Genomic DNA, 24221 nt, shown 5'->3' with positions numbered 1-24221 from the left:
TTGATATTTGGTGGGAAGCAGGGTATATTGGGCTGAAACGGAGGTTGCCATGGGTGAATGGGAAAAAGACTCCTGGGCAGGCAGGTGTCTAATAGCAGGTCTGAGTTGTGAAGAGCTGATTGAGGCTGGAAATAATAAGTCTGACCATGCCTGTAGTACAGGTTGAACAAACGTGGGTTCACATAATGCCTGTCTAACCAGGGACTGCACCGAATCTATACAATCCACTAGTACCTGTTTAGGACAAGCTGAATAATGCTCCAGAAAGTATACAGCATCATCCTCCAACAGCCATACCAGAGACTCCACCTGATCACTACTGAAGGGGGGAGAAAAATCGTCACTTTCTTTAGGACTGCTAGACAAGGCTAGCTCAGCACACACCTGTATCAGGGGCTGAACATTTTTAAACAGTAATCTACCCTGATCAATCAGAGAATGGGCCAGACAGATACACTCCAGGAGCTGATCCCTGGCCCACTCTTTCAATACCAGACGACAGTAATTGTTATCCTCCAACACCAATGAGGCAAGGAGAAAAACTGTTTCTGATTGCATTTTAGTAGCAGTAACAGGACTACAATGGTTCCTCTGCGCAGTCACTTCTGGTCAGAGATGGCCTTTGTTTACTGTCATGAACAGGTGTGACCAGAACCGTGTGATCTGCAACAGAGGACACCAAAACGTATATAAGTGAAAATATAATAATATAAGTAAGTGAATAATATAGTACAACCAACTCCAATATGACACAGTGCAATAACCAACCATAGACAGAGACCCACAAATAACAACAGACAGATAAGTACAATAAATGGGAAATACCAGGATCATAAACAATAGCCAGGCCAGGGTCATACACAGCAGATCAGTAGATGGACAGGGGATGTTCCGGAGACATAAACGTAAGCCAGGCCAAGGTCATACACAGGGAGATCAGCAGATGGGGTATGGAACACAGAACAGGGAGAGGATGGATGGATAAGACTGCAGGCAGGGATGCAAGGTAACAGGTGGGACACGATAGGGATTGGGACAGGGAGACAGGATCAGGTTCAGGGCACAGGAACAGGTTCAGAATCAGGATCAGATCACAAGCTAGCAGGTCGGGGGGGGGAAACCAAGGCAAACATGTGAGTGCTTGCCGGGTATTTATAGGCCTGTGATTGGCCTCAAGTGACACCTGATTGTAGGAGGTACTGTCTGCTCCACACTGCCAGGATCCATCCGCTGGTGGACACCAGTATTGCAGCCCAAAGATGACATAACATCAGCAGGGAAAAGCTCTCCTGACAGTTCCAAACTGCTGGTGGACCACAGTACTGCATGCCAAATGACAGATATTACCAGCGGATGGAACATTTCCTGACACCCTGTTTAATTACAATTTTTGATGCAATACTTTGCAGCAGGGCTCACTCCTGCGTTCCGACTAGAGTATCTGTGAGGGGTTGCAGTGTTGTGGCACCAGCACCAGTGCCTAAGGCCCAATTTTTCAGCCCCTGTTTAACAGGGGCGTGTAATTACAATTTTTAATGCAATACTTTGCAGCAGGGCTCGTTCCTGCGCTCCAACTAGAGTATTTGTGAGGGGTTGCAGTGTTGTGGAACCAGTGCCTAAGGCCCAATTTTTCTGCCCCTGTTCAACAGGGACATGTAATTACAATTCTTGATCTAATATTTCACAGCAGGGCCCGTTCCAGTGCCCACCAAGAGTAACTGTGAGGACTTACAGTGTTGTGGCACCAGCACCACCACCAAAGGCCCAATTTTTCTGCCCCTGTTCAACAGGTGCATGTAATTACAATTCTTGATCTAATATTTTACAGCAGGGTCCGTTTTAGCGCCCACCAAGAGCAACTGTGAGAACTTACAGTGTTGTGGCACCAGCACCACCACCACCACCACCAAAGGCCCAATTTTTCTGCCCTTGTTCAACAGGTGCATGTAATTACAATTCTTGATCTAATATTTCACAGCAGGGCCTGTTCCAGCACCCACCAGGAGTAACTGTGAAGACTTATGCCCCATACACACGGTCGGATTTTCCGATGGACAATGTCCGATCAGAGCGTGTTGTCGGAAATTCCGACCGTGTGTGTGGGCGCCATCGGACATTTTCCATCGGATTTTCCGACACACAAAGTTGTACAGCAGGAGATAAAATTTTCCGACAACAAAATCCGATCGCGTCAATTCCGACCATGTGTGGCCTGTTCCGACGCACAAAGTGCCACGCATGCTCAGAAGAAATTCCGACACAGGACAGCTCGTTCTGGTAAACTTAGCGTTCGCAATGGATACAGCACTTTCGTCACGCTGCAATGTAAAAAATGGTTTAATACAGCGCACTCTCTTCTTCTTTATAATGTGACAAGAATTAAGTAGTTTTGCTGCTCATATTCACACACACTTCTCACAAAGTTTTATTTGTGTTTTTTTAGTGGGATTCCCTCAATATATTGTTATTAGTTGTCACATCTGACAGTTTTATATTTTTTATGTTTTTTTTTTTTGTTTTTAAGCCTTTTTTTTTCTTTAATGTTTGGATTTTTTCCAAGGCTGATCTTTGTTCAATGTTATTTTTATTTTTACTCCAGAATATTTTTGTGTGTGTTTTGTGTGGCAAGTTACCCCAACACCATTGATATCTTTTATTATTTAATCTCCAGGAGATTGTTTGTTGTTGGTGTCCCTTGTTCATTTCACATTGTATATTAGAAATGTACCTGAATCCTCACAAACAAACCATCATTTTTGAAGTAAAACACATAGGAGAGTATAATTCAAAACAAAAATCCTTTATTAAGGGCTCAGAACCAAACAAAGAGGAAGGCAACACTGGATCAACAGGAGAAATTAGTGAAGCCTGGGACCCCCACGGCAGACATCAATTCTTCAACATCAAAATTGGTGGCCTGAGGAGTCCATATGTAAGGGAGGGCAGTCTGGTCCGGGATTCACAGAGACTCGGATAGCAGCAGATGACATCAGTGTCCCCAGGCTGTGGTACCACAAGAGGCTGCATCTTTTGGCCGACCAGACTGGATCCAGGGTCCTCACTGTCTGGTCTTCCTTTCACACTTCCTTCTGTGGCTGTGCAGTTGGAGATGTGGCAGGAGGAGGAGTAGGACCTGGAGGAGGAGTAGGACCTGCAGGAGGAGGAGGAGGACCATCCCAAAGCTGTGTGTGAGGTGTAATTTGGCCCCTCACACCTTTCGCCAGAGCCTCTGATATGAGGGCCTCACACATGGCTTTTTTGGCCCTCCTCCATCCTCTGCATTTTATAGGCTATGAATGCAGCAATGTTCTCCTGCCTGATGTGGGGTGCTCCCAGGACCTCTGTAGCCCTACAAAAAAATCTGATAGCAGCCTCCTCTAGGGCACTCCTCCTACTGCCACTTTCTGTTTCCAGGGGGGGTGGAGGGACCTGCAGATCAGCCAGCCGGCTTGGCCCGGCCACCTCCTGGCTGAGACTTCCCTGTGTATGAAAAAGGGACATGGTTTTAGTTTTTGCATCATCAATCACAGTCATAAATTAGTACTCCAAACTAACATCTAGTTAACATCATTGATTGGACAAGCAGAAATATTTAGAGGAATGCTATACCTGGCTCAATCTGGGCTCCTCCACATGTGGCCTGGAAGGCCCAGGTTGGGCGTCAGAAGCCTCAGCCGGGGGGGAAGGAAGCGTGGAAGGAAGACTGGAGAGTGATGACCTGGGTTCAGTCTGGCCTGCCAGAAAGTGCAGCCTGTCGTAGTACAACATCCTGGGGACATAGATGTCATCTGCTGCTCCGGATCTCTGTGAATCCAGGACTTTATTGCGCTCCCTCAGATATGTGCTCCTCAGGCCACCAATGAAAATCTTTAAAAAAGTGATGTCTGCTGTGGGGATCACCTGCTTCACAATTTCACACAATTGCTCCAGTGCTGCCTTCCTCTTTGCTTGGTTCTTGTAATGGGGGTGTTTAATCTCCCACAGACAGGGCAGCTCCCTTAGCATCTCTATGAAGACTGAAATGAAGTCCTGATCTTTCAGTACCATATCCATGTTCACTGCAAGACACAACACAAGACAAAGCCTAATGTCACACCAAACTCTCCCAATCTTGTTACAATATAGGCCTCAATCTATAGAAGCAGTATAGGCCCAAGTTTGTCTCTTACCTTCGTTCTTACGATCGCCGCGTTCAATGCTCCTTCCTCCGCTCACAGATCAAACGTAATACGCACGCGTGTTACGCTTTATATACACTGCGCATGTGTGTGACTCCGCCCGCCCCTGACGTTCTTTCTAGTGTATTCCCCGCCCCTTTTCGTTCGGCGCAGTGGGAGAAGAGCATGATGGCGGACATACAGCAGGTGCGGGCTAATTGTAGCAACGAGGAGGAGGAGGAAAGGGCGGATCCAGGCACGTCCCGATCCAGAAGGAGACGTTTTAAGGCCACAAATATGTCGTTTGGGGAGATGTTGGAGATGGTCGACATCATGAGGAAGTCCGACTATGACGGAAAATATGAGCCTTACCCCAACCCCAACATCCGAAAGGCCAAAATCATGGCGAAAGTGGTCAGGAGTCTAGAGCGGAATTTCGGGGTACGAAGGTCTAAAGATCAGCTCAGGAAGCGGTGGTCGGACCTGAAGTTGAGAGAGCCAGAGCAGTACCGAAAGATCCGGAGAGTGCTGCAAAAAAGTAAGTAGTTGTGCTGTGTTCCTATTCTTTCTGTCTTTATTACGTTCGTTCTGCTCCATATGCTTTCATTAGTTGTAACGTTTCCAAAGGTCAACTTTAATGTTCATGGGCACATTATTCGTTTGTATCAAACATTTTTCTTTCGGCCTCTAGAACACCATTGTTTAGGCCATATGCATTTTCACACATTTTTGGGGGCCTACTTGGATGCCAAATATTTGTTTGTGTAGATGGGTTTGTTACTAGAATGAAATGCAAACTAGATTGTCTGTAAGGAGTAGACACTGAGCAGCTGTTTTCACATCTGGACACTGGAGCACTAGTGTGGGACACAAGAACACCATTTTTATTAGGGGGGGCCACACAGGTGCTCCAGTGTATACTATAGGGGGGTCTCCATCTGTGAAGCTTGTACCAAACAGGTAAAGTATTGCAGCTTGACAAAGGGCAATAAAAAATATACATCTTGGAACTCGGCTAAAATAGACAATTGTACCCCACTTCCAAGCAATGTTTCCTATTTCTATAGTTCTGCCATCAAATATCTGTGTGCTAAGTATACCATTTTTGTTTTACATAGGGGAGAAAAGACTCGGACACCCCTCATCCCAGGAGACCAGAGACCCCCCTCTCTGGAAGAAGGGGAAATACCAACCCAAGAAGCTGAGCAGGAGGAAGAAGAAGACGTGGTGGAGATTGGCACCACAACAGGTGAGTGTCTGCGACCACAGGCTCAGGTAAAAGAGATGGATGGTGGCAGATTTTTGAGACCTTTTTTTTGTTCTTTATCTCTTTTTAGGTGATCGTGATGTGAGGGATCCAGAACGCTTTACATCTGAAAGTGCCCAGATACTCATCGGGGAGATCATGGGGTGTAATCTCCAATTGCAAAACATACATCAACAAATCACTGATGTTATTAAAAAAAATAATAACATCATTGATGTTTTGGGGCGAATTTAAACCCCACAAAATCACCTGTTTTATCGTACTAAAATTTTTTCAATGTTTAGAAAAGCCAAATTTGGAGGATGCACACAGTGTGCCAACATGTGCTATCTGCCATCACGGGAGATCAATGGACGCGTTTTGGGGGGGCAACCCCTTCCTCAATTATAAAGTAGCGTTGAGGAAGGGCTTGCTCCCCCCAAACACGTCCCTTGATCCCCCATGATGGCAGATAGCACATGTGGACATTTGTAAATTGGTGTGCATCTTCCAAATTTGGCTTTTCCAGGGGTGATTTCCCCCCATCTGAACGCTATATCAAACCCAGTTCCTAAATACTGATGTCTAAAATAGCCTTCAGGTTTTACCTAATGTGAACTTTGTAAGTTCAAGTTTTTTGGCTTTCTTGTTGGTTTTACACAGGCCTGTTTTATCTGAAATGGATATTTTGATTTTTCATAATGCTACTGCAAACATTGTTATACAACAAACATGTTGGTTTGTTTTAAAAACCTTTGGTAAATGCGCATGTGATTGTGCAGGTATAAAAAAGTGCCTTACTCAAGAATGTGTGGATTATTGTCTCAACACTACAACACTTTTGGGGTGATGTAATTGTTGTTTTATGCACAAATGGGGGTTATTTCCTAAGGGCAAATCCTCTTTGCACTACAAGTGCAGGTTCAGTGCAGTTGCAAGTGCACTTGTAGTGAAATGTGTTTTTGCATTTAGGAAGTACCAGCCAACACTGTTTTTTATAAGGTTACCCAATCACGACATTTTCTGCACTCAACACATTTCTGTCAGGGTCAGCTAAAACAAACACAAGCAGTAAATGTCCACCAAGAATTTCTTTTGGTTGTTTTTTATTTGAAAAAGCTGTCACATATTGTCTGGCATATTGATAGCCCCCCTACCCGCAAAGAACTCCAGGTATCGTAACCGGACATCACGGGCATTCAGGGAGGGCAAGCCAGGACGGCCGCTTTCAAGTGCCGTCATTGTTGATGTATTTGGGATTCTGGCCTCAGGCCCAACTGAGCCAGCATAGTTGGCTGAATGTTTTCGTAGAAAATTATGGAGAACACAGCAGGCAAGTATTATATGGTTCAGTTTATACTCCGCCATATGGATGGGTGTCATAAATAATCGGAACCGGCTGGCCAGGATTCCAAATGTGTTCTCCACCACTCTTCGGGCTCTGGCCAGCCGGTAATTAAAAACCCTCTGTTCCGGGGTGAGGGTCCTCATCGGGAATGGCCGCATCAGGTGGTCCCCCAGCGCAAATGCTTCATCAGCAACGAACACAAATGGGAGACCTTCAACATTGTCCTCTGGAGGTGGCAAGTCCAAGCTGCCATTCTGGAGACGCCTGTAGAACTCCATCTGGGCGATCACTCCACCATCGGACATCCGGCCATTCTTCCCCACGTCCACATACAAGAAGTCGTAATTAGCCGACACCACCGCCAACATCACTATACTATGAAACCCCTTGTAATTATAATAGTACGACCCCGAGTTGGGTGGTGGGACGATGTGGACGTGTTTCCCATCAATTGCCCCTCCGCAGTTAGGAAAGTCCCACCGCTGGGCAAAGTGGGAGGCCACAGTCTGCCATTCCTGTGGCATGGAAGGAAACTGTTGAGGAAAAAACAATAAACATTACTATTTTTTCACAGAAACCTGGCAAGCAGATTAGACACAAACATTATGGGTCAACCTCCAGATAGCATTTATTAAGGGGAATTTAACAACAACAAAGTATAAGGTACACCTATCATATTCCCCCCCCCTCTCATGGGCCATTTCTAACATTATAGGGGGGGGAACTCTTGGACAGGTAACCCTCTTCACTTCATTGAAAGATGAATGCCTAAATACAGGGTATTACTTGGAACAGCCCCTCCTTAGTTACACTATTGGCAGCCCACTGGACAGGTAAGAAGTGTCATAATACAAAGATATAAATACACACTGTACACATTTGAGGACATTTGAACATTCTGCTATTACCTATCAAGATCATAATAGGATACAAGAACTTTAAACAGTACCATTGGAAAGTATACAGGCAGGCCCTTGCACTACATGCTTTGGGGAATTCATCCATAAATCTGAGCACTAAAGAGATGGGTATAGTGTGTATGGGTTTGGCAAAGTCAGCAGATAGATGATTGAGGATAGAGAATTGGGATCAGCTGACTTAGCAGTTGGGGGAGGGAGGGTTACAAAAAATTTGGGGACACCACAAAAAAAAGCCTCTGGCCCTCTGCCTGAATTTAAATCAAAAATAACATTTCAAAACATTTTAGGGGGTGTTTGGGGTAAAGCACTACTATGGAGCTGATAAAATACATTGTTAAGTAACTACATGAGGTGAATATAGGGCAGGAGACACCATGCTGGGGAGGTTATTGAAGGGCAAATATGTATGAAGGACCTAAAATAATAATTACATAAAAATCCAGCATGCATGAGGACAAAGGGGACATTCACAGCATAATACAATCATGGTAATTAGGGAATGAGGAAAGAAATACAATATATTATCAAACATTCAATACAATAAAATGTGATATAAAAGGATAAAAATCTTACCTTCATATACTCCTTCTGTAGGACCTGGATGATGGCAGAACAGGTCTCTGGGATAATGATCCCCAGAGCCTGGGGGGAGATGCCTGTCGAGAACTTGAGGTCCTGCAGGCTTCTTCCTGTGGCCAAATACCGCAAGGTAGCGACCAACCTCTGCTCCGGAGTGATGGCTTGCCTCATGCAGGTATCCTGCCTGCTGATATAGGGGGTCAGCGAAGCCAACAAACGGTGAAATACGGGGTCCGTCATCCTGAGAAAGTTCCTGAAATCATCAGGATTATTCTCACGGATCTCACGGAGCAAAGGCATATGACAGAACTGGTCACGCTGAAGCAACCAATTCTTGGTCCATGAACTCCTCCCCACCCTGTTCATGGACTGGACTTGTGTCAAGGTCAGGACCCCAACACCAAGCCCCCGCACAGCACGAACTCTACGAGGAGTATGCATACGCAACATGGCTAGAAAACGGTCGGCTGCTCAGAATGAAGTAACAGAACGCACTGAAGAACAGCAAGGCCTGTGAAGAGCGACCTGAAAAACAGCAACGAGCGGACAAGATCGCACAGAAAACTCCAATACGAACTGACTGCACGCACTGAAGAGCAGATACAAACCCACAAGCACAAACTGAACGGCAGAAAACGATCTGAAAGCCACGAGTCTGAAAAAGCGCGAATCGTCTCTCACCAAACTTTTACTAACACGAGATTAGCAAAAGGAGCCCAAAGGGTGCCGCGCTTGGTTCTGAACTGGCCTTTTCTAGTCTCGTCGTACGTGCTTGACGTCACCGCGTATCGGAAATTCCGACAACTTTGTGCGACCGTGTGTAGGCAAAACAAGTTTGAGCCAACATCCATTGGAAAAAATCCGAGGATTTTGTTGTCGGAATGTCCAAACAAAGTCCGACCGTGTGTACGGGGCATTACAGTGTTGTGGCACCAGCACCACCATCACCAAAGGCCCAATTGTTCTGACCCTGTTCAACAGGGGCATGTAATTACAATTCTTGACCTAATATTTCACAGCAGGGCCCCTTCCAGCGCCCACCAAGAGTAACTGTGAGGACTTACAGTGTTGTGGCACCAGCACCACTACCACCATTACCAAAGGCCCAATTTTTCTAACCCTGTTTAACAGGGGCATGTAATTACAATTCTTGTTCTAATATTTCACAGCAGGGCCCTGTGAGGGCTTACAGTGTTGTGGCAACACCAACACCTAAGGCCCCAATTTCTGCAGAGTATATAGGGCAGGCCCCTACTTTCAAACATCCAACTTACAAACGACTCCTACTTGAAAACAGAAGGAGACAACAGGAAGTGAGGTGAAATCTACCCCTAGGAAGGGAAATTCTCTCCTCTAAGAGTTAATATGGGAAAAACGTTGCTCCTTTCCACTGATGCTTTATCACCAATCCTTGTTTCACTAAAAACCCAAAATTTTCAAAAAACATTTGTCATTGGGACAGAAATTAGATGAAATATTCTGAAGAGGAGCACAGACAGCAAAACAAATGTCTCAGGGGTGATAACCCTTCCCTATGTTTTCCAAAAAGCTTAAAACAGATTTTTTGGGTGGAGCTAAACACTTTAAAAATGTACCAGTTCAAAATTACAAACAGATTCTACTTAACAACGAACCTACAGTCCCTGTCTTGTTTGCACCGCCTGTATACTGCTGTTCAGAGGGCCTGGGGCCCCACGCCTTTCCTTTTTTCAATTTGGGTGCGGGGTTCACCTTAATATCCATACAAGACCCAAAGGGCCTGGTAATGGACTGGGGGGATACCCAAGCCGTTTGTCTCACTGATTTTCATCCATATTACCAGGACCTGACATTACATTAAAGCCGTAAGCAGTTTTAAATGACTTTTATTCCTTTAAAAATGTCATTTTGTGCAGGGACTGTTCTAAGCACGGGAAACACGCGCCACTTTACAGGCATACAATAGACACCCCACAGGTACAATATTTAAAGGAATATTTTACTTTTTTTTCACTCTAAGCATCATTAAAATCACTGCTCTCGATAAAACAGACGTTTTTAAAACTTTTTTTTGCATTGATACATGTCCCCTGGGGCAGGACCCCTACAATAACACTATTTATTCCATGTATACTGGCAGTGGGCAACTAATATTCTATGCAGTATATTTTTGTTGGGCCTGAAATTATTATTTAAGTTAATAATGTATTTACCTTCTTCATATAGAATATGATGAAATATTTGACTGTATTTAGAAGAGGAAGCAGAGGACAGAAGAATGTTCCAATCCAGCAGACAGTTTGTCCATAGATGATGTCCAGCACAAACTGGGGCACCAGAAATTCTTGCTGACCCCAAAACTGAATGAGTTTACAGGAGCAGTGGTCCATCAACATTCTGAAAAAATATATAAACAGACCAAAGTTAGCATCTAATGTATGCTAAAAAAAATGTAATACAGAAAGCATAGTCTATTACAGATGTGATGTGATGGGAGAATACTTGGACATTTCCTTGCAGGAGAGTGTGGTTAACACACAGGAATTTCCAAAAGATACTAAAGATTTGTTAGTCCAACTTCAACAAAAAAGGGGACTAGGTGAAAACATTTTTTTCTGGTTACAGCTGATGTAGCATGTGGCTTCCCCGTGGTGTCATGCGGGTAGGAGGCTTATCGGAATCTTATCGGAGTTCTTATATAGCTGAGGGCGGGGCCACCAGGTGACATAAATGTTTGACCCTGCCCTCAGCTATATAAGAACTGTCACCCAGGACAAGCGTCAGTCGGCGGAGGCCTCCCATGGAGGCGGAACGGTTGCGGCTTTTCTTTTTTGTTTTCGGTCCATCGGGCGAGGTGGATTTACATCACAGGACATTTTAATTTTTTAATTTTTTAATAAAGGACTTGTCCCAAGCTGTCTCTGGTCTTTTTTTTTACCATTTTTGACCCTTTTTTTTGTGAAATGGTAGGGGTACAACGTACTCTGTTACCAATACACATAGGGTGGGCTGGGATCTGGGGGATCCCCTTGTTAAAGGGAGCTTCCAGATTCCTATAAGCCCCCTGCCCACATACCCCCACAACCACTGGGCAAGGTGGATCAACAGGGGGACAAGGTGCTTTGGGGTCGGATATGCTCGGATAAGAGTCTTGTATGGATTTTGGGGGGACCCCTACTCTTTTTTTAATTTGGCGCAGGGTTCCCCTTAATTTCCATTCCAGATCTGAAGGGCCTGGTATGGATTTTGGGGGGACCCCCACGCAATTTAAAAAAAAAAAATTTGGTTCGGGGTTCCCCTTAATATTCATACCAGACCCAAAGTGACTGGTAATGGTAGACGGGGGGGGCATGCCCTTTTTTTCAATGAGTTTTATCTATATTGCCAATACCCCACAATTCATTACAGCCATGATCAGTTTTAAATGACAATTTTTCCTTTAGAAATGTCATTTTGCTGCAGTACTGTTCTAAACACGGAAAAAATGCACCACTTTACAGGTATACTATAGACACCCCCAGGCACGATAATTAAAGGAATATTTAATTTTTATTGTTTCACTTTAAAGTTAAAATTAAAAAATTAATTAAAAAAAATCACTGCTCCTGAAAAAACTGCCATTTTTAAAAACATTTTTTGCATTGATACATGTCCCCCGGTGCAGGACCCAGGTCCCCAAACACTTTTTATGACAACAACTTGCATATAAGCCTTTAAAATTAGCACTTTTGATTTTTCATGTTAGTGTCCCATAGACTTTAACGGTGTTCCGGTGGCTTGAATTTGCCCCGAACACCACATATTGTTCAGTGTTCGCAGAACATCCGAACTTATGCTTGGACCAAACCATTTGCCCATCCCTATGCACTAGTGACAGTATGTAACAAAAAAAATTAGCAAAAAAAGTTTTTTTAATTTCTTAATTTTCCAAATAATTGTGACAAAAAATTACAACTTCAAAAAACTCAGCATGCCTCTTACTAAATACATCAACTGCCAGGCAGGACTCAGCGCCGATTTACACAACAGTTCCTTTACCTCAAGAGAACCCTCTTTTTGACTGCGACGTGCTTGTAGGCTCTCATCCAACTAGCAGTATCTGCGAGCTGAACGCGCTCACAAATTTTCAATATCTGCAGTTCTAAGAAAAGCTCCAACCCCGGCTCTCCTTGGGACCCCATCACAGATATCTTATTTTTGATCCTGTGCACTAGTCACCTTCGTGTATATGCGCATACACATACGTGTATATCTATATTCCTGCCAATTTACTGGCAGTTTTTTGGCAGACCTCAATGGATCGATTTATTTTTTCCTAAATCTCCATATGAAATGCCCCTGAAGAAAGGATTTCTGTGAGTTCCTGAAACGTGTTGGGCGATATAGCAGGAGAAAAACAATATCAGTTGATCCAAATGTACTCATTGTTTTTATCTATGTACTATATGGTGATGTATGCACCAATTTATTAATATCTTTCAATACCTTTTCTACTTTTTTTATTATATATATATTTAGTATTTAATATAGTTGCCCTTAAAGTCCCCTGTGTACTCTGTTGGGGGGCACCTGTTCTCTTTGGTACTAAATACATTGGACAGTCTGCTTTCTAAAAAGGGTAATTTGGGGGTATTTGTACTGTCCTGGCATTTTTGGGAGTCAAGAAATAATATTTTAGTACTGAGCCGTCAGTACATCAGGATTGATACATTTTCAGATGTATACCATAGTTTGTGGACTCTATAACTGTCCTACAGACTAAATAATAAACATGTATTTAAGTTATTTTCCCCAAGGAAATGCAGCAGAATACATTTTGTCCTGATGGGCGGGGCCACGGCATGAACGAGTGAGGACGTGTGCCTGCAGAGCTCCGTGTGACCTGCTTGTCACGGAACGTCCCACACTCCGCTTGAGTGCTTCCGTCATATACCACTTCCTCCCAGTCTGTATACAGATATCAGATATTCCAACCTCTCTGAGCACAAAACAAGGCGACACTTGCTTGTTGCTAACATGAACTGACTTTATTCAGAACCAGAATACAGTCTTATATACAGGAGAAGATTACTCTAACAATACAAACGTAACCTAATTAACCTAATTAACATGAGCTAATTAACTAGTCCTTTATACAGCCTAGGTGACTGAGACATGACCTTTTGCCCAGACTGAGTTAATTATCACAGGACATTTTCTCACAATAGCAGCAGCTCCAATAGGAGTTGTCCCGTCTCCTACATTGTATAGAGGACAATGTGATCAGCTCATTCAATTAACATAAACACAGGTAGTTGGAGTTGATGACACCAGCATCTCCTCACAGGATGTGTCCCAATAGTATGAATCAGTCTTATCAGCAGGGGGCTGCTGGAGGAATCCCCCCTCCCTCTTCAGGGACACAAATCCCAAATGACCACAGCAAGGAGTCCCCAACAGAATCAAACAACATACAATATATACATATATACACGACTGAGTCCGATTAGTACAGTTCAGACTGCATTTCTAATTCACCTCACAAAGAGTATTGTTCCATTGAAAATCCAGGGCCCATAATCAAAAGGCAAGAGGTTTGCATTCAGTCCTCTCCAACAGCCTCTGTCCCGGCTAGGTCTGTCACACTGCTCTTCCGAAGATTTCCGAATATGCCTCCTAAGCGGCAGATGTCCCTGCAGCCTCAGCGCACCCACCGGAGCCGTTCTGGATTGCTGGACATGTACTTCACTGAGACCCGCCGGGCCCTCCAGGAAATTCCAAAATGGTGTCGGGTGAGCAGACATGCTACATGTGCAGCATCTCTGATTCCCTCACCTCAAATCCCTGTGTTGTTGCTCCCTCCCCCTCCTCACCCTCTGCCTCAGACAACCTTGATGGACTATGTGATGTGGGAAAAGTCCTGGGAGTAGGTTGCCTATATGTCCCAGATTGCCTGGGACTGACCTGCAATTGCCCTCTCTGTACCTGGTACAATACAGTGTCCCGGAATGAAATTGAGGTCACAGCCACCACCTACTATCTAGTAATTACATTTCCCTACACTTCTGGACATGGTTGCTAAGGCTGGCCCTCCTGGCATCCAGCAACCAGTGACATCACAGACTCTCAATATCTCAGACAGTGAGGCTGGGAGCGGGGCCCGCGCTTAGTGCTGCACTGCTGTCTCCTCCCACTTTGGCACCTCCTCCTTCTCTGGTGTCCAGCAGCAAGCAGCAGGGACTGGCGTAATCTTCACTCTCCAGGCAGTGTCTTCTCTCCACCCACCTCCTTCCTCGGCATCCGTGGCCCACTGCCCGGGAGCACGCAGAGGTTGTGACAGCAGCAGGGACTGGTCATCTGGTGTCTGTTCTGTGTGCTGCTGCTGGATCAGATCGATGGCTGTCCAAGTGCCCGACTTCTCCTCCTCCCGCCCACAGCCTGACTCACTGTCTGAGGGACCACTCAGAGTCACCAGAGGGAATATTGGAACTTGGAAGGTGAGGGAAAAAAGTAATGAAGAAGTGGACACTGGACAGTAATGAAGGTGACAAGTGAAGTCAGTGAGGGGAAGGTGACACAGGGGAACATGGGTGGCAAGTGACACAGCTGTGGGTGGCAAGTGGCACACTGCATCTGGTGGCAGTCTATGAGGGGGAAAATGGCACACTGCATCTGGTGGCAAGTGGCACTGCATCTGGTGGCAGGCTATGGGTGGCAAGTGGCACACTGCATCTGGTGGCAGGATACGGTGGCAAGTGGCATATTGCATCTGGTGGCAGGCTACGGGTGGCAAGTAGCACACTATATCTGGTGGCAGGCTACAGGTGGCAAGTTGCATACTGCATCTGGTGGCAGGCTACGGGTGGCAAGTAGCACACTATATCTGGTGGCAGGCTACGGGTGGCAAGTTGCACACTGTATCTGGTGGCAGGCTACGGGTGACAAGTGGCACACTGTATCTGGTGGCAGGCTATGGGTGGCAAGTGGCACACTGAATTTGGTGGCAGGCTATGGGTGGCAAGTGGCACACTGCCTCTGGGCTGCAGGTGGCACACTGCCTCTGGTGGCAGGCTATGGGTGACAAGTGGCACACTGCCTCTGGTGGCAGGCTATGGGTGGCAAGTGGCATACTGCATCTGGTGGCAGGCTATGGGTGGCAAGTGGCACACTGCATCTAGTGGCAAGCTATGGATGGCAAGTGGCACAGTGCATCTGGTGGCAGGCTACAGGTAGCAAGTGGCACACTATCTGGTGGCAGGCAATGATGGCAAATGGCACACTGTATCTGGTGACAGACTATCGGTGGCAATTGGCACTGCATCTGGTGGCAGACTATGGGTGGAAAGTGTCACACTGTATCCGGTGGCAGGCTATGGGTGGCAAGTAGACATGTGCACACTGAAATATTTTGTTTCGGAATTTTGTTTTAAATTTATTTAGTTACTCCCGAAATTCGTTTTTATTTATTTAGTTTTTTTGTTAAAAATTGCATTCGTCCGAAAATCCAAATTAATTAAGGTCAAATCTGTCATTGAAGGCTTATGGTGTCTGTTGAATGTTCAAAGAAGATTCGACGGAGCAGCTAAACTGTACGAAGCCGCAATCGTACATTTCCGGTCGAATTTTCCGCCTACAAGCTAGCTGTAGTAGAATTCTAATGTTGTATGACTAGTAATAATTATATTTATTAATTATTTTACTAGTCAACCAACATTAAAATTTTTCTATAGCCTATGGGCCGATGCATTTGACCAGAAATGTACGACTGCAGCGTCGTACAGTTTAGCTGCTCCGTCGAATCTTCTTAGAACTTTCGACAGACACCATAAGCCAAAGATTCAACATTTGTATGTTTTTCATTGCTTTGTCGAATCTTCGTCGTTCATGTTGAATGGTCTACTCTACCCCAACAGTCAGCCAACTTTCACATTTGTTTCTCAATCTCCAAGTGCAATGGCGGGTGCAGCATCCGACGTTGTGTCAGATATTGATATGGCATTATAATATAGAATCTATAATAATAAACCCCCCCCCCCCCACAACACGGGCAGCCTCTGAGGCTATCACAACACTAGCAACACTAGTATCACTATCAAGTTCACAACACTAACACAATAGCAGCAGATTATTATGAAAAAGTTAAGTTGAACTGTAGCTTGCTTCACTATTGTTCTGCTGCTGTGCTTATGCTTAATTGCTAAATAATTCAGGTTCTCTGACAAACGGACCAGCTAAGATTGACTGTCTTCTGAAATGATTCAGTGTGTGTGTCTCTCTCTGCTAGCAAATCATAAGTGAAAGTAAGTTGGCTGTACGTGTGTACTTAGTTCTAGCTATTTTACTGCCTTTCCTCTTTGGTTACAATCGGCCAATTACATTCATCATCATCATTATTTTTATTTTACTTCCCCCACCCAATTCCAGCAGCGATCTTTTCTCTCTATGTCAAATCTTTTCTCTCTATGTCGAATCTTTTCTCTCTATGTAGAATAATCTTGGACTAATAGAGTTAAGGTTAGGCACATTCGACCACAGGTTCGATAGACACAGATTGTTATTGTCAGTGTCATGTCAAATCTCCTATCTATATCGAATTGTTGCTGCAACGAAAATGAAAATAAAGCATTTGTTTATGTCGGAGCTTTCGTTTTTCGTATTCTGGGAAATTCGGACGAAAATGCATTCTGATGAAAACTAATGCACATGTCTAGTGGCAAGTGGCACACTGCATCTGGTGACAGGCTACAGGTGGAAAGTGACACACTGCATCTGGTGGCAGGCAACGGTGGCAAGTGACACGCTGCATCTGGTTGCAGGTGCCAGTGGCAAGTGGCACGCTGCATCTGGTGGCAAGTGACAAGCTCAGGGTTCCCAATGATTCCGCATTATGGTGAGTTGAACTATTTCATGATATATTGCAATGTGGTAATAGAAATAATGTGATTTGATCATCCTGACACCATATCTAGAATGGTGTCGGAATGATTTATGTTCTAAGACCAGCCATTCGCCTGACAAATCATCCACCGCCTACTTCCCCATCAACCCTGAGACTACATTGCCCCCTCATCTTTTGTGGGAAGGGGGGTGTCCCTGAATGTCAGTTTGGAAATGTGGTCACCTTACCTGGGAGACCGAGACCTGCTGTCCCAAATTCTCTTCCTCCCAACTAAGACTTACTTGGAGCTGTTTGTTCACAGAGTGGAAAAGACCCTGAGACAGAATATAGAAGCCTTGCAGACCGACACAGCGCATATTGGGGGTAGAGTGGAGGCCCTGGAGACACAGTGGGGGGATGTTTCACCTACCCTGCAAGCCCTTACTGAGAGATGTAAAGTGCAAGACCAATGGCTGAATTCTCTATTAAATCAGATTTTGAAAACAGGAGCCGCAGAGTTAATATCCACATTAGAGGCCTGCAAAAGCCATGGCACCCCGGGACATAGTTCACACCCTGCAGGGAATCTATAAGCAAATCCTAGGCCGGGAGGCGCCTCTCCACATTGAAATTGACCGTGCTCAAAGAACACTTTGTCTGCCATCTGAAGACCCGAATAAGTTGAGGGATATCATTTGCCAACTCCACAAATACTCTTTGAAGGAGCGGATTATGTTTCATGTCAGGGGTGTTAGACTTTGGACTTTGATGGAACCAAACTATCCTTCTTTCCAGACGGACCCTGATGCAAAGTCGAGCCCTCAAGCTGTTACTTGAGGCTTTACAGGATCAAAGCTCATTTACAGATGGGGTTTTCCTTTCCACCTCTCGGTTACTAAGGATGGTTGGCAATTCATTCTGCAGAATAAGGATGACCTACCTTGAATCCTGAAACACCTCAATTTGCCAACAATTGACATTCCAGATTGATGGTCCTCCCCTGAAATCCCACTTCCATCACATTCACAGCCACGGTAACCTGCATGACACAGAATCCGGAACAGAAATAGAGGTGGCTCTTCTTGTGGGACACTGCATCCTCCATATTCCTCACCTCCTGAGATAATGCCTTGAAGAACTTTTCAGACCCTCCCACGTTCTGAAACCCTGTAGTCAAAATTTTTTGGATAATTTTTTGACTGCTGTGGTAACCTGTTAAATTTGCTGCTGTTGCAGATTTGCACTTATTCAACAACGGGTCCTCTGCTGAGCTCGCACTGAGTGTTTTGTCATCTACCCCCAATAGGTCAACTCCTAAGAGTTATGTCCCCGTATTGGTAGAATGGTCTAGAATACAAATCTACCTTTGGGGTCGGCTATATTGAATGGACCTCTGGCTAAGGAAAGAATGAAGATTTTTTCCTTGGCTAGAGGATTGGATGGAGGTCCCCGATTGGAGGGGTTTGGATACTCGGTTACTTCCCCTGAGTTTTGTTTTCCTTCTGGCTCCATCCTCCACTATGGCCTCCTTGAAGATCATGTCCTACAATGTCCGTGGTTTGAGGTCGCATTGTAAATGCAGTAAGTAGTGTCTTGAGACAAAACAACTGGGGTCACATGTTCTTCTATTGCAAGAGACTAATTTTCACACTGACTCGGTCCCCCACCTACCTACACACCTTTATAATCAATGGTTCCTCTACAATTCTCCATGACCTAAGTCAGGAGGGGTGGCCATAGCTGTACATAAGCAATGCCATTTGGTTCCAAAGGAGCATATAGCGGACCCCAGAGGTTGATTTGTATTCCTGAAAGGCACCATTCTAGACCGCACATTTACTTTTGTAGCCGTGTATGCCCCAAATACTCAGCAACTTACCTTTCTGGATTCTGTTTTGGAGTCACTCTTGATTTTTCTTTTGATTTTGGGGGGTGATTTCAACGTGTTTCCAGACCCTCAGCTTGATACATCCTCAGGCCACTCCACACTCCTTTGCTTTCCTCAAACATTTAAGGAAATCCCTAATTGCTCACCATCTGGTTGACTGCTGGAGGATACGCCATCCTGCTGATAAGGCTACTATTCAGCTACTCATGCCGTTTACACTCGAATAGATTTACTGCTGATGGATCAGTACTCCTTGGAGTCTCTCTCTGGTGCATCAATCGGATCGTTAACTACTATATCTGACCATGCCCCAGCCCCAATTTCCTTGCACCCGCTGTCTTCTGACAAGCAGTCATGGACTTGGCGACTGAATGAGAACATTTTAGATGATTCAGTGGCATTGAAACAGGAATCAGATTTGATATCTTTCTATTTTGTGGAGAATTCCACAGACGAAGTGGGGTTGGCTTACATCTGGGAGGGTCATAAAGCAGTGGTTAGGGGAGAGCTCACATCCCAGGGACTCGATTTAAAAAAGGACTGGAAGGGGAATTGCAAAACCTACTGATGAAAATTCGAACCGCAGAGCTTAGGCACAAACGTAACAGAACCCCAGAATTGGCTGCAAAACTCCGAGAGTTATGCTCTGAGCTAGCCAACTTTTTAGATGCCCCGATCCGAGCTTGATTACGCCATGTCTCCCATTAGTTCTACGAGTATGGAAATGTGGGAAGCTGCTTGCAAGGGCTTTCAGATCTCAGCGTGCTTCGGGGTAACGTTCATAAGGTCCACTGAATCTCACCCCTCCAAGATAGCTGCAGTCTTTTGGGACTATTATGCCCAGCTTTATCACCTCCCCAGTTCAGCAATATCTGGAAGAGGCTAGTCCCCCCAGCTCTCCACACAAGTTAGCACCCAATTAGACACAACAATCACCTTGACAGAACTAGCGGCGGTTATTAAGGACCTCCTGAAAGGAAAAGGAAAAAGCCGAGACCTGGCGGCTTTAGGAATGCTTATTACCGCAAATTTCACCCACTACTAGCTAATCCAGTGTGTGCATACTTTTAATGCTTTGACTGCAATACCTAGAAAAGAATTACTTCCCCACATTTCAGTAATTCCCAAAGAAGGAAAAGATCCCACAGTCCCCAGTAGTTACAGGCCAATTTTGCTCCTAAACAGTTATGTTAAAATATTAGCGAAGATACTAGCTAATCTCCTTAAACTGCCCACAGTTATTCAACCGGACCAGACAGGTTTTATTGCGGGAAGAGAAGTCAGGGATAATTCTAACCATGCCATCCAGCAGATACATTGGGCGCGACTACAGATCGACCATCCACCCTGTCTCTTACTCTCCACAGATTCTGAAAAAGTGTTTGCCAGGGTGGACTGGATATACCTTCGGGCGGTCCTGACTAAATTAGGCCTTGGTCCCAATATGCTCCCTTGGAAGGCATCACTGTATGGTTCTCCAGAGGCTAGGGTTTGAGTAAATGGAGTACTCTCGAATCCGTTCCCAATAATAGAACGAGGCAGGGATGCCCACTTTCCCCCCTCATATTCGCATTCACCCTTGAACCTCTGCTTAATAGGATATGCTTAAATCTCAATATTAAGGGGCTGTGTGTGGGGTCTGTGGAGCATAAATATCTGCTTACGCAGATGATGTTCTGTTTTATATTTTGGACCCATTGATCTCCCTTTCCAATGTCATGGCAGAGTTGCAGGACTTTAACTTGATCTCAAACTTCAAAATTAATTATAGTAAGTTGGAGATCCTACCTTTGAATATCTCTGTGGACTTATGTGCAAGGCTGCAATCCTCTTTTTCCTTCACATGATGTAATACCTCCTTGAAATACTTAGGCATCTACCTCCCACCCCATTGCCCCCAGTTAAATGCCTCTAACTATACCTCATTGCTCTCCACCATAAGAGCAGACCTGCAAAAATGGGACAGTGCGACTTGCTCGTGGATGGGCCGAGTAAGTATGTTAAAAATGAATGTGCTACCATGGATTCTCTTTTACTTGCAAATGATACCCATTCCCTTACCCAGATCCTTTTTTTGGACCCTCAATAGTCTGTTTTTGAAATATATATGGCATGGACGAAGCCCACGTCTGACTCTTCGTACCTTGCAATGCTCAAAGCAGATGGGAAGTATGGTTGTGCCTGTCATTCGCAAATACTATGAGGCTATCATCTTACAGCAGATATTGGAGAGGCATCATGGTGTATCAGCTAAACTGTGGATTCCTCTGGAAAAATTCCAGGTGGGTCAGAACTTGGCTCGTGCACCATGGGTACTCAGAGAGCGCCAAGGGTTGTCTGAGTATACCTCCCCTGTTACAACAACTTTAAATGATTGAGGACGGCTTGCCCCCTCAGTCACCCCTCTCGCTCCTCTGGGAGGATTCCCACTTCTCCTTTTTTTGTTCCTGGGCATTTGATGGGGAAACATGATGTGGCAGGTTCGGTCAAGACCAAGGGTTGCTATCCCTGGATGCTCTCAGGGACCAGTTTTCCTATGGACGATTGGCGTCATAGGCAGCGCCGACATTTTATTAGCAGTTTGCCTCAGGCCATCAGATCTCCCTCTTCTGCTACTCCTTTTCATAGTATCATAGTAGGTAAGTTCAAATAAAGACAATAGTCCATCCAGTTCAACCTGTGTAGGTGTCAGTGTCTTTAATTATTTCCCATATTCCTGTATGTGGTGTTCCTTAAGATGCATATCTAAGAGTCTTTTAAAACTATCAATACTCCCCGCAGTCACCCCCGGTTGTGGAAGAGAGTTCCTCATCCGTATTGCCCTGACAGTGAAAAACCCCCTGAACAGTTTAAGATTAAACCGCTTCTCCTCCAATCGCAATGTGTGGCCCCTTGTCCTCTTACACTCCTTGAAACTGAAAAGTATTTTCCTATGCTGGAATTGCCATTCAGGTATTTGTAAATCGCTATCATATCTTCTCTCAAGCGTCTTTTCTCCAGCGAGAATAAATTTAGTGTTTTCAGTCTTTCCTCTTAATTGAGGTCTTCCAGTCCCCTTATTAGTTTTGTTGCCTTTCTTTGGACTCTCTCCAGTTCCAGCACATCCCTTCTGAGGACTGGTGACCAGAACTGGACAGAATACTCCAGATGTGGTCTAACCAATGTTTTATAAAGTGGTAGGATTATAGTTTTATCCCTGGAGTAGATCCCTTTTTTATGCATGCTAATATTCTGCCGGCTTTGGTAGCTGCAGCTTGACATTGCATGCTGTTGCTCAATCTGTCATCTATTGGGACACCCAGATCTTTCTCCATCCTTGATTCCCCCATCGGTTCTCCCCCTAGTGAGTAGTTTGCATTTATGTTTTCCCCCCAAGTGCATTACTTTACATTTCTCCACATTAAACCTCATTTGCCATTTAGTTGCCCACTCCATTATTTTGTTCAGGTCTTGCTGTGAAATTTCTATATATTGATGTGAAGTTATTGCCCTGCCCTGAGATTGAGCTATTTATCCCTTCCTCTATATCATTTATGAATACATTTAATAGAGTTGGTCCCAAGACAGAACCCTGGGGCACCCCACTTACCACTCCAGACCATTCTGAGTACATGTTATTTATCACTAAACTTTGGACACACCCGTAACCAGTTTTTAGCCCAAGAACAAATCTTATGGTCCACGCCTGCAGACCTCAGCTTGATTAACCTTCTCCCACCCGCGCTATAGCCAAATGAGGGCTACAGCGTGGGTCTTAAAGCGGGGTTCCACTCAAATTTTCAACTTAATCTTACCCCCTTCAGTTAATTGCATAGATGTTCAAATGCCACACAAAATTTTTTTTTATCGCTGTAATTACCTTTATATTGTACTTTATTGTGGCACTTCCTGTCTCTCCTCCCATGGGAGTAGGCGTGTTTATTGCCTTTCCCCGGCGCCGCACTGTCTCCTGGGAGCTTAGTGTCAGGCTTCCCAAGATTCAGTGCGGAAACAATGATGATGCACGTGAACAAGCTGTGAATGAACAGCATTCACCGCATCCAGGAAATCAATGCTTGTGGGCTTCACATGCCCACAAGCAAGATGGAAACAGCCAGCATCAGGTTTTTTAAGCTATTCTTCAGTACGAAAATAGACAGAGGCAGAAATATTACACCCAAACTGTGAGTATTACTTTGGGATTAGCAAAGTGTCTCAATAACCTAAAAAAAAAAAAAAAAAAAGATTGGTCGCTGGACTCCCGCTTTAATTGCTGGGAGGCTCTCATAAAACATCCTCCCATGCATGAGCTGCCTGCGTGGCCTCTGTGGGGCGTTTGCGGCACGCTCTGTGATCACCAAGTCTATGAGTCTCGGCTGATCACAGATGGGAGTAAGGGGCCGATCCTGGCCCCTTACCATGTGATCATCTGTCAGCTAATGACAGCTGATCACGTGATGTAAACAGAAGATTGGTAATAGTTTTTTTCCCTCATGCTGTCAGCGTGAGGGAAAAAAAGCCAATAACCGGCTTCTATCAGAGGGACATTGGTACCTCACACAGAGAACCGCGGCTGCCTCATCTGTGCCCACCAGTGCCACCTATCAGTACCCACCAGTGCCACCTACAAGTGCCCACAGTGCCACCTACCTTTGCCCAACAGTGCCACCAATCAATACCCAACAGTGCTGCCAATCAATGCCCATCAATGCCTCATCATTAGTGCCATCAGTGCTGCCTATCAGTGTCACCTACTAGTGCCCATCAGTGTCACCCATCAGTGATCATCAGTGCCACCTAACAGTGCCGCCTATAACCTGTGGGTGTAAGCCATCTGGTTCAGATGATTTATTTGTATTAAGTTTAAGTATTAAGTTTTTAAGAAGCTCTGTATGTCCACCTCTGTGATTCCGCATTTCATATCTGTAATATACGGTACGCTGCAGTCGTTGGAACTGAGCTGAAAACCCCTATACATAAGGGAGTGGGAGAGAGAACTGCAACATGAATTCACCGAACTACAACTTGACCATCTTTACCGCTCACACATACCAGCTCAGTATATACGAAAATGCAAGAGAGTGGGTTCAAATTACTTACTCGCTGGTATAGGGTCCCCTCCAAACTTGCTAGAATCCATCCAACACTAACTGAAGCTGGCTGGACGGGTTGCAGGCTACAGGGCACTTTTATACATGTTTGGCAAGATATCAGGACCCAAGTTAAAGTGATCTTAGATCTTGAGTTACCCGACGCCCTGTTGGAGCT

The 24221-nt window shown here is 44.9% G+C and overlaps 1 protein-coding gene across 3 annotated transcripts in view; it reads right to left on the bottom strand.

The window, feature by feature from the left end:
* TMC4 (transmembrane channel like 4) overlaps window positions 1-24221 on the bottom strand; it is a 1453434-nt gene that overhangs the window by 308440 nt on the left and 1120773 nt on the right. For all 3 annotated transcript variants that reach the window (XM_073602282.1, XM_073602283.1, XM_073602285.1), the window contains exon 12: window positions 10443-10626. In XM_073602282.1, coding sequence (XP_073458383.1) covers window positions 10443-10626 — 184 coding nt within the window. The remainder of the gene's footprint in view (window positions 1-10442; window positions 10627-24221) is intronic.

The sequence above is a fragment of the Aquarana catesbeiana genome, linkage group LG10, assembly GCF_042186555.1.
Source record: "Aquarana catesbeiana isolate 2022-GZ linkage group LG10, ASM4218655v1, whole genome shotgun sequence".
NCBI lineage: Eukaryota > Metazoa > Chordata > Amphibia > Anura > Ranidae > Aquarana > Aquarana catesbeiana.
This window is presented reverse-complemented; position numbering and strand designations above follow the sequence as displayed.